At 35.3% G+C, this 14,178-nt stretch overlaps 2 protein-coding genes across 3 annotated transcripts; one reads left to right on the top strand and one right to left on the bottom strand.

Annotated features, from left to right (window-relative positions):
* Positions 1-1,238: 1,238 nt before the first annotated feature.
* Positions 1,239-4,429, bottom strand: LOC120166047 (sulfate transporter 3.1-like). The gene is made up of 9 exons (XM_039175434.1): positions 4,349-4,429; positions 4,190-4,255; positions 3,852-3,965; positions 2,865-2,981; positions 2,645-2,771; positions 2,268-2,554; positions 1,982-2,172; positions 1,822-1,907; positions 1,239-1,712 (listed from the first exon to the last, which is right to left on the bottom strand). Exons 1-9 carry the CDS (start codon positions 4,427-4,429, stop codon positions 1,450-1,452), a joined length of 1,332 nt encoding a protein of 443 aa, XP_039031365.1. The 3' UTR covers positions 1,239-1,449.
* A 3,445-nt stretch (positions 4,430-7,874) lies between these two features.
* On the top strand, positions 7,875-10,436 carry LOC120165900 (heat stress transcription factor A-7a-like). Of its 2 annotated transcripts, none has more exons than XM_039175332.1 (2): positions 7,875-8,388; positions 9,058-10,436. In XM_039175332.1, exons 1-2 carry the CDS (start codon positions 8,176-8,178, stop codon positions 9,853-9,855), a joined length of 1,011 nt encoding a protein of 336 aa, XP_039031263.1. In that variant the 5' UTR covers positions 7,875-8,175; the 3' UTR covers positions 9,856-10,436. The 2 variants fall into 2 exon arrangements, with proteins under 2 accessions (XP_039031263.1, XP_039031262.1); XM_039175331.1 differs by having other exon boundaries at positions 7,880-8,481.
* The last annotated feature ends 3,742 nt before the right edge of the window (positions 10,437-14,178 follow it).

A 14,178-nucleotide genomic window follows, 5' to 3' on the forward strand; every position in this document is an offset into this window, starting at 1 on the left:
AAACTTCTATTCCTCCAACATGAATGGAAACAGTATTAGGCAAGATTTCTCCCTTCTTTTTCCAGATTTGTGGTACAGTAGGATTTGGGTTAGCGTTGTGCAAACAATATTTTTCAGTGTGCCCAAATACATTACATCTTCTACATGATTGAGGAAGCCAAGGAACTTCTACATAGATCGATGTTGTTTGGCCATTTTTAAGGACAACATTAATGCGTTTAGGAATTATATCTTTAACTCCTATTTATATGCAAACTTTTGCAAACTCCAACCTGGTTTTTGATGCTGTAATAGTGTCCATGGAGATTGGAACTCCAATGGCACTTGCTATGTAGCTCAAGCCTTCTCTAGAGAATAATTCGAGGGGATGTTGTAGAGTTGAAACCAAACTGGGATTTTAGACAAATTGAAGCTAAGCCTTTTCAGATTAGGTTCCCACTTCCTAAAGATTAGTGGCTTATTTTGCATATGTCAAGGACCATTTTCAATTACCCATTCTCTAGCATTTTCAGAAGTAAACGAGAAAATGAAGATATTGTTTCCAGCTGAACTGGCCTGTAATCGAGAGCCTTGCAGCGCTTTGCTCCATAGTTTGTCGACTGTCCGTTAAAGAGAAGAGAAATTTGGAGTAACCCCCAGGAACTGACCCACTAAGGAAAGTTTCCATTCGGAAATTCCATCCTCAAGAATCTCTGAAGGAGAGGAGACAATCGGGTTTCCATCGTGGAATTTGGGGGGGAAATCTAGGTTTTGATCTTCAGAGAAACCGAACAAATTACACCAGTCCAGCTATTGAACAATGGAACTTAACGGACGAAAAGAGAAATAGTTGAGGTGATCTTGAAGGCTGAACGAAAATAAACGTCGACGAATCATCGGAGAAATAAGGCTTCGTTAGACCTGCTAACGTGCGCCTCAGTCTCTCTTCCTTTCTCTCTGCTACACAATCAAATTTTGAGCTTGAATTTTGTTTACACTAAATACCTTCTAAACTCAATTTTTTTGAAGAACAACATTTGTCCTAATCGGTACTCATTAGTTAGTGCAAAATTGTCATTTCTATTCCGTCTATTCCAATTTGAATTCAGCTTGACCGATAACTTGACTTGTTCAAGTTTAAATTCAAGTTTTTTCCGAGTTTACAACAAGAATTAGTTGAGAACTTGTTCAGAAAAACTAAATAATAAAATTTCTCCATGCGGTTACATAGTTGTCAACAGCATTCATTAATACTCGTTTTGTTTTGAACTTTCATTGCCATGATATGTATCACTCTACAACTTGCTTATTTTTGGAAGAGGGAAAATAGGCCTCCAACTTCCGATTGAAGCATCTAAAGCTTAATTAAACTATGCGTCCTAATTCTCGGGTGCACAAGGCCTTTAATTTAAAAGAAAAAAAAGAAGAAAAATCATGTTCTTCCTGGTACATCAAAAAATCTATTAAGCTTTACACATTATTCCACATCTGCAATTCCTCATTGGTGGAGTCTGGTTTGCATGTATGAAGCTTGTAGTGGCAGGCTTCAACAGCTTCTCCTACTGTCAAATATACCCATTCTTCACCTATCGTTTCTATGAACTTTGATTTGTTCAGTTTCTCCATCACCTCCGCTCCAGGGTTAGCCATTACAAGCTTGATCCCCCTTCTGTCAGTAGTTTTCTTCACTTCTTCAAGCATGCTTATTCCACTGGTATCAATGTTGCCAACAGCTGTGAAACCAAAAAAATTTAAACCCCTGTGAGATTCCCTATAGCTTTTTTGTTCATTAATGTTGCAGATAATATGGCTGCAGTTCGAGCCGGATCATAAATCACTCACCACTCATGTAAAGTATAACATACTGTAAGTTTGTTTCCCCAGCAGATTTCAGCCTGTCTTCCTCATCATCAATCCACCTTGAGATCCTGATAAGATCAACAATCCATTTTGATCAAATTATGATGTCTGATAATATTCAAGCAATCAAATTCTCAAGTACCTTTCTCTTAAGTAGCTTGCGTTAGCAAAGTAAATTGGAGCATCAATCTCGAGTATAAGAATCCCAGGAACACTGTTTGTAGTCGGATATTGCTCGACGTTTCTGTAGATGGTGGAATTCGGGATGTTTCCGAGAAGAAAGGTCCTCGGTCTCGAGATAAACAGAAGCAATCTCAGCACAGATATTGCAACCTTCATTTCATTACACAACGAATTATCAGATGAAGGAACCAAGTTTATGTTCTGTTGTGTTTTTTTGCTGATATATCATATGTGTATTATCGTACCGCTATGACTAAGCCGATCTCCACGCTTGCGAAAACGACACCGAGGAACGCGCCGGTACACACCACGAAATCGAATTTATCGACCTTCCAAAGATGAATTGCAGCCTCGTAATCGATAAGACCAAGCATTGCAGCCATGATAATGGCGGACAACACTACCAGGGGAGTGTAATGGAACAGTGGTGTTAGGAACAGCAACGTGAACATAACTGCAATCGCCATGATAACGTTCGACATCGCCGTTTTACACCCTGCATTGAAGTTCACAGCCGACCGAGAAAATGGCCCTGAAAATACATCAACACCACAACGATTAGCAAATCATGTAAAAGTAACCCATCTAGTTAGGCTTTAAGAATACAGCACCAAGATTCCACCTGTCGTGAGATAGCAGGAAAAGCAAGAACCAACAATGTTCATGGTCCCAATAGCTACCATTTCTTTGTTCCCATCGATGTGGTAGTGTTTGTACATTGCGAAACTTCTTCCCACTGCTATTCCTTCCTGGTATTTCACAGGAAGCAACAAACACAATCAGTCTTATGTCTTTTCCTTGAACTAATGAAATCGATGCATGGCATTCAAAAGGTAGCTTACGGCCAGAGCAATGATGCCGGCAACGACGCCGGTCTTCACAGCTGTTGACAAATACGAAGAAGTAAATACAAAATCCCCAAACGACGGTGGATTCAACCCTTTCTTCAAGCTTCCTATCTGTCATTGTCACATCAATAACGTTGCAACAAAGTCAAGCTCTTGGTCCTTTTCACGAAATAGTATGATAACAAATATATTAATTTTCTATTAATTACATTTTATAGTTTCTTTTAAAACAAGAAATGTGAAAATTAATAGTCCAATCAGTGAGGTTGGTGGGAGCTCAGGTTAAGCAATTTTTAGGATTGGCCCAACACAACTTATAAAATAAGGCTGGGAAATACATTTATGAACAATTTTTCTGGAGGTCCAATATGTTCCTATTAGTCTGTTTTGTTCCACTTCATTATGGTAAATCTTTTTCATATATATTATTGGAGGAGCTCTACGTAGGCTAAAGCTACGTCATTTTTTTCAATTTAATGAAAATAAGAGAAAATGTTATCTCAGAAACAAAAAGAGATAATGATAAATAATTTCTAATATTTATTTAAATGGTCATTTTTTTTAAAACATTTTAATCTTTAATCTTTCAATTTTTTGTTAAAATAACTTATATTAAATGAAAACTATTAATTAACTACCGGTTAATATATATTAATAATAAGATATATTTATATTAGTGATGTGAAACATGTTATATCATTATTTTAATTATATAACATATATCACATCATTAATTTAAATGACATGATATATATTATATCATTAATTTAGTATATATAAAATTATCACATCAGTAATATACGTTGAACGTTAAATCAATTAACATGCTTAATCCAAAATTGACTATTTCGACAATAAATTAAAATGTTAGAGTTAAAATGTTAAAAATTTTAAAACTAAATAATTATTTAAATAAGTATGGGTACTAGTTTCGTTATTATATAATAAAAGAATAAGGGAGGGAGATGGGGGTGGTTTTACCACTTGAACGCCGTGTTTCTCGGCATGTGTGAGATAAACGAGAAGGCTTCCGAGAATGACTGATGTCAAAGGTGCCACCGCCGATATCCAAAATAGCTTGGGTCGCCGTTTGCTCTGTTTGCACCCAACAGTCCAAACAATATTATATATTATATTGACGCCATCAGACCCATATTTCTAACTTCTTCTATTGAACTGCCACCTGCTTTACTTATTTAGTATTTGTTAAATGATGGGACTTTTCTTTTAAACTTTATTTGTTTTTGGGTTTTGTTTTCAAAGTTGGTGTTATTTTACTTCCCCAGATCCTTCTAATAATAATGATAAGATTTACTTACGACGGATCTGGTGCTGAGGAGGAAGAAGAGGAATCCAATGCCCAGCACAGCACTCTCCCATCTCCACTGTCAAATTTAAACATAGTTGATTTCTTGTGAGTGAAGAAAATATATATATATATATATATATATATATTTCTGGCGTATAAACAGCAAGACAGTACTGCTGTATCTTCTTGACTTTTCTATAAGCTCTGCTGTGTTGCCTGGTTTAGTAATTTGTATGTCTGCGTTCGACATATGGGAGAAGGTTCAGTACATGTTCTCGACTCGACGCCACCTAATGCATTTGCATTGTTTTTAAAGAGTTTGAGGAGGGATCAAACCAATGACGCACACAAAATTCAATGTTAAGGGAATTTATAAAAATTTATAAAATCTTAAAGACAAAATTTTAAAATTTTCACAGAAATGACTGTCATCGCCCGTAATACAAAGAAAATATCTAAAATATGAAAAAAAAAAAAATTGTCATAAAAACGACTACTCTAGCCCATCCTCCTTAAGTCGGTATCGGGTGCCATGCTCGTGACTTGTTGCCTAGACCTCCTCAGTTTGGAAAATAACTTATTAACTTGTCATTCATTTTCGATGACACACATTAACTCACTTCAGAAGCAAAAAATGAAAAATTGGTTGGAGATACAAGGAATCAAACCCTGTACCTGTCACATACAAAACGAGCACTCTACCATTTGAGCTACAACCCCTATTGAAATCTGACCTTTAATAAATTGTTTTGTTGCATTATATTTTCAGTGTCTGATCGAAAATCTAAATTTGATTTTGTTAACAACTACACATTTCCTTCATATCGAAGGCAATAGTAAGTATTATTAGTAATTGAAGGAATGGAAAATGAAAGGAAAAAGAATTTGAATACATCGTATATCAAGGTCTTCGACTTTTATTTTTCTTTTTATTCTATGAACAAGAAGGTAGCATTTCAACACGCTCATCAAACAGTGAGGAGTTGGGATGGGCTTAGAATTTATGTTAGAGAGGGGCACATTTTTAATGTAGATACTAATTTGAAATTTTAAAAGTGACTCTCCATCCGTCTTCCTCGATTTATCCTTCATGAGGAGGTATCTTGCACAAATATAAACCGAAGTTCTGGCCTAGGGTGTTAGAGGTATAAGTCTCTCTACTTCTGGCCTTTTTATATTAGAGTGAAGCAAATTCTGTGTATAAAATTAGCTCTTCAATTGGGATCCGTTTTGCTGATGATAAAAGAAAAACTCTAGTTAATCGCTTCCTGAAACTTTGTGTGGATGTTGGATGAGCCATGGATGCCCGGCTTAGTTCAAGGTTTTGAATATGGTTTTTCCCCCTTTCTTTATGTCACATAAATTCCTCTTGTATAGCATCCGTTTAGCTTGCATGCTTTTGGTACAGGAAACGAAATTCCCAATCTTGGATCTTAGGCTACTTCAAAAGGTCTGGGGCCTTGAGGCTGGATCTGCCTGGAGCTTATTATCGCTTTGGGACCCCTTTTTTTTTAACCTTGAAGTCCAGATTATCCATTCTCAATTACTCTTACTAAGTTTATTCCTACACCGTGTTTTAGATGCGATGCGGCTGTGTGAATGTCTATGCTACTAAGGACCATGTAACATCCGATACGCTGTCTGGACGATTCAATTTGAATATTAATTGTCACATTAATCACTAGAATCTCGATATAAATTCTCATTTAAAGGTTATTTTAGAATATGATTAAACAGCAATTCACTCATTCGTACTTTATAAACATCCAACAAATGAACATACGTTATCATTAACGGATGATTAAACTATGAATATACAAAAAAAAATTCATGAAAACCATTAAACAAGCATATAGATAATGTCATCTTTTCATATTGATCATACCACGAAAGAAACCATAAACAATCGTAATCTAATCATCTAATGGAACTTTCATACATGCATCATGTGAACTTTCAGCAAGGGTTTAAAGCGCTTATTGAATTTAAGAAACTATTATTTATATGGACTAAATTATAAAAAAGTTAATTATAGTATATAGTATCTAACTACCATCAACTTCCATTAATATGACTTTGGTTCAACAGCCAAGTAAATTCTTAAAAAATTAAATATATCAATAACAATGTGATCTAGAATTGTGTCTAAACTGTTATCTTTAAAGATGAAAATTTATGAACCCACATAATAAATATAGATTTCTAGTAAATCTATAAATATAAAGTGAATTGAAAAATATAATTTTTAAAGAAATTACCTTTAACTAAAATGAAATGAAAAGTTAAATACTTGACAACTTGATTGAGATGAATATGTTAAAGAAGATGAATAATCAAACGTTAAAAAACATATAACTATTTTGAATTTTAAAATTAGAGATAATAAAGTAAAATGAATTTTCATTTATTTTAAAAAAGATTAATAAAAAAACGCGAATGATAACTTATTCTAATAAATTATATTTAAGTGGTTTCTAAAATTTAAAATAATATGTACGTTTTTTTAGCTAATCAAATTAATAATTTATTATACACATTTTTTTTGTAGGGACCAAATTTAATATACATAGAGATATGTAAATATATACATTTTATTTTTGGGTAAACTTTACGTTTAACACCTACATTATTACTTTTATTATATTTTAAAACCTAAAATTTATTTTTACAAAACCATGTCGAACGATTAGTTTAGGTTTCAATTTGTTACCCTACCGTTAAAAAATTAATAGAAATTGTTGATGTGGCATTTTTTTTAAAAAAATTCAATGATGATGTGGTATTACCTTATATGGTGATTTTAACATCATCGTTAATCATTTAGCGAGGGGTACCAAATTGAAACATAAACTAAATATTATGTATGATTTTGAAAAAAAAATAAAGATTAGATATCAAAATGAAACAAAATGAGAGTCTAGGTACTAAATGTATAATTTACTCTTTCGTTATTTTAATATTTTTTTGGGGGTGAGGCATGGCCCCATTAGTTTCTTCTTGTTCCGTCGTTGGTTTAAGTTTGAGTTTAAGGTTTCATTCGAATTAAGTTTAAGATTTTTTTTTCCATTTCGAGCTTTTATGAGCTTCAGTTCATAATTTCGAATTCGAGTGGAGCTTGAAAATTTTAGGCTCGCTAATTTTTGAGCCGAGTCGAGCTCTATTTTAAAATTTTTGAATCTAGTCGAACTTAACAATACTCGAACTCAAGTCGACTCGTTTCCGGCCTAGTTTTGCTTTAGCTATTCATTGAGGTTCCGGAACATTCCACTTGCCATCTTTTGCTCCCCAAATTCGTTTTTTTTGTCTATTTTTAATTAATAAATTAATTTTGATCATTTAATTTCATAAAAAAAATAGAAACTTGCCTTCTTTTGCTCCCCAAATTCGTTTTTTTGTCTATTTTTAATTAATAAATTAATTTTAACCATTTAATTACATAAAAAATAGAAACATCTAGACTTTTTATATTCGTATACAATGTATTCTTATCTTATCTTTTATTTCTTTTCAGACCAATCGATGTTTAGTTTATTAATATACTAATTTGAATTAAGTATGATACAATTTATTAAAATATAATTCAATTTATTATATTTATAATATCAAATTTTAAATTTTATTAAAAAAATTAATATTTAACCCACCAAATCAACTACCTTCCCAAAAAGGACTCCGACCACTCCCAGCACACAAACTACCTTCCCAAAAAGGACTCCGACCAGAACATAAAGCGTTTTGCCTCTTTTGTTACACTTTAAGTTTATAATCCTCCTGTTAGTTTTCGGGTTCAGCTTCATATTTTTCTCCTTGAAGCGTCATCCCCTGTTTGGAAATTCCCATTCTTTTGTTCCCAGTTTTGATCGTCCTTTTGGCAACTCTGCTGTTTGATCCAAACGAATCTTCAGCAATAAACTTAGGAATCGTCAAAGCAAGAAACTAAGTTAAGAATTACATCAATCGTTTTCTTTGAAGGAAGAAAAGCAGAGTTTTTGAACCATGAATCCATATTTTCCGGTAAAGGAAGAGTACCCGAGTTCAAGTTATTCAAGATCCAAAGATGATGCGACAGTGATGGTGGGGCCGCCGCAGCCGATAGAGGCTCTCCACGATGCAGGGCCGCCGGCATTCCTTACCAAGACATTCGACATGGTGGATGATCCCGGTACCAACCACATGGTTTCCTGGGGCAGAGGAGGTAGCAGCTTTATTGTATGGGATCCTCGACCTTTCTCCACTAATTTGCTCCCTAGATATTTCAAGCACAATAATTTCTCTAGTTTTATTAGGCAGCTCAATAATTATGTAAGTACTCTTAGCCCTTAATTTCTATTTTTAAATTTCGAAATTTCTGTCTCAAAATGTCTTTCTGGGGATTTGTTCTTCCAAAATTCATTGTTTCAACTTTTGTGTTCTTCATTTTATGCTAGTTTACTTCATAGCTGCTAGGTGGAAGTCTTTCAATCCACACCTTGGAACAAAATTGATTGTTCACTTGTTTTATATTGATTCTTCACAAATTGTTATCTTCGTTTTTATTGGATGCTAGTAATTAGAAATACCCTCATAATATGTTTGTTTAATTAATTCTTGAGTTTGTTCTTCGATGATCTGTATTCCCACATGCCCATTTTGCTAAAATGTTCTTTGAAGGCTTTCTGGTAAGTTTCATTGGGTCATTTTGTTGCTACTTTTTCACCCCCCCCCCCGGGTGGTTCTTTCTGGAAGTGGGACCTTGTTCTGCGATTCTTGGATGGAAAGACTTGTAAATGGAATATTGTTTACTCCGTCTCCAAGCTCCATCATCAATGAAATTGAAAAAAAGAAAACAAGTTTTCAGCCTCTTCTTTCTCAAGTTTTGGGATTTTCATCTTCCTGCAGGGTTTTAGAAAGATTGATCCAGACAAATGGGAGTTTGAGAATGAAGGGTTTCTCAGGGGCCAAAAGGATCTTCTAAAGAGCATTCGGAGAAGAAAGACCCCATCTCAGACCCCACCACCTTCACAAGAATCTCTCGGTCCTTGTCTTGAAGTTGGCAGGTTTGGACTAGATGGAGAAGTCAACCGTTTGAGGCGTGACAAGCAGGTTCTAATGATGGAAGTGGTGAAGTTAAGACAGCAGCAACTCACCACTCGAGCCTATCTTCAGGCCACGGAAGAACGGCTGCAAATCACAGAAAAGAAACAGCAGCAAATGATGTCTTTCTTGGCTAGAGCTATGCAGAACCCGGGTTTTCTCCAGCAGCTAATGCAACAAAAGGAGAAAAGAAAGGAGCTTGAAGAAGCCATATCTAGGAAAAGGAGGCGGCCGGTTGATCATCCACACGGTGGTGTTGATGTAGGTGAATCTAGCCGAGGTAGCACCGGAATGGATCATGTTAAAACTGAACCTTTAGAATTTGGTGATTATGGGTATCACGTAACAGAATTGGAAACGCTTGCACTGGAAGTGCAAGGCTATGGTAGAGCAAGAAGGGAGCAAGAGGAAACTCGAAATGTGTTCGAACATCGAGTGAGTCATGACAACGAACTCGATGAAGGATTTTGGGAAGAATTATTGAATGAGAGATTTGAAGGAGAGTTGGATATACCAGGACCCGAAGTAACTAAAGATGAAGATGTGAATGTGTTGGCTGATCGTTTGGGTTATTTGGGTTCAAGTCCAAAGTACAGAAAATGAACATCTAGATTCCATAACATAGCTAGCTACATCCACCACGTTTTCATTAGCTTCATCTCTAATATTTCTGCAAATGAGTCTTCAAACAAATAGATTAGACCATAATATTCACATTTCTTCAATGGTTTCTTGTTTTTGACAGGCTAGGGGGAATTGCTTAGAACGGTATCAGTGGAAAATATCTATTGTCAATGGTGTTTCAAACCCTGTTTTATCGTTTTTAATATTTCTTTCATCTTATCTGTCTCCATCTATGGTTGGATTTGCAGCTGTAGATCAGAATCTGTCGTGGTCATTGCTTGAATGAGTGTAGACTGTTCTTCATGAAGCAGTTGAAAAACGACAAAATGTAGCAGAAAGTTGCAAGATAAAACAGCCAATGATCACTTGGTAGTATCTATTAAACTTTTTCTTTGTCGGTTTAATATTTCCTGTATTTAAGAGTGGTGGTCGGTGATAATGGACGATCATGGTGTCTTGCGTCTTGGCATTTGTACCAACGAAGATATTTTGATGGCCATAGCAATTGGATTCTCTCATTTGTTGCTTTCAAATGCCTTCAGCAATTTGCAGAGTTCTCAACCGGTAATGCATGCCCGTATAATAAATGGTTACGTTGCTTGTCCGTGATTCCACCTGACCTGAGGATTTTTTTTAAGAGAAAATAACTTCATTGACCAAAAATGCCTTATAATATACGATTTTAATCAATTTTTTTTGGATTTGCCAAAATGACCAACTAAATCGCAATGCGATCGATAATTCGCAACGTGATCTCCGGTATCGCAAATCAGTTTTCAGATTCGCAACGCGAACTTCGACTATCGCAATGCGAACTTGGACTATCGCAATGCGAACTTGGACTATCGCAATGCGAATATGTAAATCGCAATGCGATAGTCGGCTATCGCAATGCGAATATGTAAATCGCAATGCGATAGTCGGCTATCGCAATGCGAATATGTAAATCGCAATGCGATAGTCGACTATTACAATGCGAACTTGGACTATCGTAATGCGAACTTCGACTATCGCATTGCGATTTACATATTCGCATTGCGATAATCCAAAATCGCAACGACTGGTGGTATTGCATTTGTTTCTTAAGAATTTTCTCTAAAAAGATAGTATTCGCGCGGACGTGTCGAAGACACGTATTACCACGACCACGACTACGACCACGACCACGACCCGACCCAAGACGAGACGAGACGGACGGCGGCGCGCGAGAGTCCCCCTTGTTCTCTATCACTCAACAAGGAAGTGGGAAAGCCAAGCCTTAAATACCATTCCCAATAGTGTTTCCAATATTATGTAGAATTGAGCATTACCAACACTTGTTTCCAATACAATGTGATTATTCAGGAAACAATTAACAAGCCTTTAATTATGACATATTTAATCGTATAATACTAATGCAATTGGTTGCTGATTCAGTTGTTTTAAGGTGCATGATTGTTAATTGTTTCCTGAATAATCACATTGTATTGGAAACAAGTGTTGGTAATGTTGAATCCCACATAGTATTGGAAACATTATTGAGAATGGTATTTAAGGCTTGGCTTTCCCACTTCCTTGTTGAGTGATAGAGAACAAGGGGGACTCTCGCGCGCCGCCGCCGCCGCCGTCTCGTCTCGGGTCGGGTCGTGGTCGTCTTCAATACGTCCGCGAGAATACTATCTTTTTAGAGAAAATTCTTAAGAAACAAATGCAATACCACCAGTCGTTGCGATAGTCGACTATCGCAATGCGAATATGTAAATCGCAATGCGATAGTCGAAGTTCGCATTGCGATTTACATATTCGCATTGCGATAGTCGAAGTTCGCGTTGCGAATCTGGAAATTGATTTACGATATTGGAGATCGCGTTGCGAATTATCGATCGTATTACGATTTAGTTGGTAATTTTGATAAATCTAAAAAAAATTAGTTAAAATCATATATTATAAGGTATTTTTGGTGAATTAAATTATTTTTTCTTTTTTTAAATGGTGTGGCTGTTGTCTGTTTCTTCTAAAGTTGAGATCTGGAGAGCCAACAACATGATCATATAAACTCAGAAGTGACATTCGTATTTGTCCTCGTTTCTGTGGCTGAAAATTGGGCAGAGTCGGATATGTCGGTTACCAATCAGCGTTACGGTCTTCATTAATGCTTTTAGCCATTGGTTTGGAAATTTTATTATAAATATGCATCGTCCCTGTTGAAGGACAATTGTTGATGGTGAGCCCCACTTAAGTTGCAATGCCTGCCACCTCTCTTGTTGCTTGTTACCAATGCTGCCCCAGAATCACAAGCCCCATGCAATTATGCAATGAAACAACCCTTCTCTCCGCCTAATATTTTTATGTTAATAATTTATTTTATTTAAGGTATTTATTCTAAAATTTTATTAGTGTTTATTTTAATGAAAAATTTATATTATTAATACATGTATGAGTTTTTGGATCCACCACTGTTTGGCCGTGCAGGACTCAACGCTTTCCCTTTGCGTTATTAGCACAATGTTCTACAACTAATAAACCTTTGATTTTACAAGTTTTAATTTTTTTATCATCTCAAAAAATTAGACTGGATCCTCATATATATATATATATATATATATATATATATATATATATATATATATATATATATATATATATATATATAGGGTAGATATGTGTTAATCTTAAAATTTAAATTTTCGTTGATTAGTTATTCATTTTAGGATAAAATACACAAATGATTATTTGATTATAATATATTGTTTTGTTAAGTCCATTGAATATTAAAAGTTATAAAATGATCATTTGACAATATAATGTTGTTTTATTAAGTCTCTCGACTATTAAAAGTTATAAATTGGTCATTCGACTATTCATTATCTTTAAAACTTATCCTTTTTCATTAAAAATTTGACGACTGTCTAAGCTGAACATTAACATAATGACTAGGATGTGATAGTCGTTTGAGATTCTGGGATTATATTATATCACAATTAGCATATTAACGTTTAACTTAGAATACCGTCAATTTTTTAACGGAAAAATGACGAGTTTAGAATATATAAATAGTTGGGTGACCATTTTGTAACTTTTAATAGTCGAGAGACTCAATAAAACAATATTTTATAATCATATTATCATTTTATAACTTTTAATATTCGAAGTACTTAATAAAACAGTATTATAGTCGGAGACCATTTATATACCCTTCATTTTATTGATAATATTTACCTTAAAGTTTTATTTGTGTCAACTCCAATTTTAAATTTTATATATTTTTTTTGTTACAAAGGAAGAGAGATTGCCTTAGCAGTGAGTGGATCCTGCTTTCCCTGCCTAGTCTCCCTGGAGAAGGCTTGCAGCTCCTCGAGTTCCAATATTGTTTCCGAACAACCAAGCCGAGCGAGGGCATCCGCTACGCAATTTCGCTCACGGTTGACGTACGATATCTTAACTATCTAGTGGCGATTGATAAGATTCTGGATACGGCGAACGATAGTGGGTTCATGGGATTGGCCTGGATCATTGAGGATCCTGACCGCTTCTTGGTTATCCATCTCCATTTCTATACGGTTGAAGCCTCGTCTCCAGGCTACGTTGAGATCATCCAACACAGCCCACAGCTCAGCGTGTAGAATGGAGCAGCGACCGAAGGACCTGCAAAAACCAGTGATCCACTTCCCTTCGCTGTTTCGAAAGATGCCTCCTCCCGAGGCTTCTGTCGTTAAGGGGTTAACCGCTCCATCAGTATTGAGTTCATTGAAATCAGTGAGGGGAGGTCTCCAGTGTTGGATAGTGGCCGAGCGGTGAATATGATTCGGGCCATACTTGAGCGAGGTACAGATCGTCTTTGCCCAAGACCAGGACCAAATCTGACCGTTGAACACGAAGTTGTTCCGCTGTTTCCACAAACCGGGCAGCTGGGGTCAGTTCCATATGCCGTCTGGCGCGTTCAAGATTATTCATTAACTGGTTCCGAAAGACCAACCAAAGGAATTGCCTGATAGCTCCAAGCAGTACCCCAGAGCTTTTCTTCGGGGTCCCATCTGCTGTTTTGCATTTTATAGTTTGAATTATTTATGAATCCGCTATTAAATCATAGAATAGTTCGAATTATTTGCACCTTCGATTTATAAATAAACATTCAATCCATTCGTCTGTTTATATATTGGGTAAACTATGCATTTAGTAATTAAAATATAAGTTTAGTCCATTTTAATACTTAAATTTTTAATTTTTAAAAATATAATTAACATTTAATTTTTATTTCATTTTAATGTCCGTTAAAAACTTAACATTAAGTTTTAAAAAAATTAAAAGTTTAGGTATTAAAAT

Source organism: Hibiscus syriacus, unplaced genomic scaffold, assembly GCF_006381635.1.
Source record: "Hibiscus syriacus cultivar Baekdansim isolate YM2019G1 unplaced genomic scaffold, ASM638163v2 tig00111621_pilon, whole genome shotgun sequence".
Lineage (NCBI taxonomy): Eukaryota > Viridiplantae > Streptophyta > Magnoliopsida > Malvales > Malvaceae > Hibiscus > Hibiscus syriacus.

Coding starts and splice junctions, on each gene's coding strand:
- LOC120166047 (XM_039175434.1), bottom strand. CDS start 4,429: ATGTCGAACGCAGACATACAAATTACTAAACCAGGCAACACAGCAGAG. Junction 2,173..2,267: donor AGATCGGCTTAGTCATAGCG/GTACGATAATAC, acceptor AATGAAATGAAG/GTTGCAATATCTGTGCTGAG. Junction 1,908..1,981: donor GCAAGCTACTTAAGAGAAAG/GTACTTGAGAAT, acceptor TGATCTTATCAG/GATCTCAAGGTGGATTGATG.
- LOC120165900 (XM_039175331.1), top strand. CDS start 8,176: ATGAATCCATATTTTCCGGTAAAGGAAGAGTACCCGAGTTCAAGTTAT. Junction 8,482..9,057: donor TTAGGCAGCTCAATAATTAT/GTAAGTACTCTT, acceptor ATCTTCCTGCAG/GGTTTTAGAAAGATTGATCC.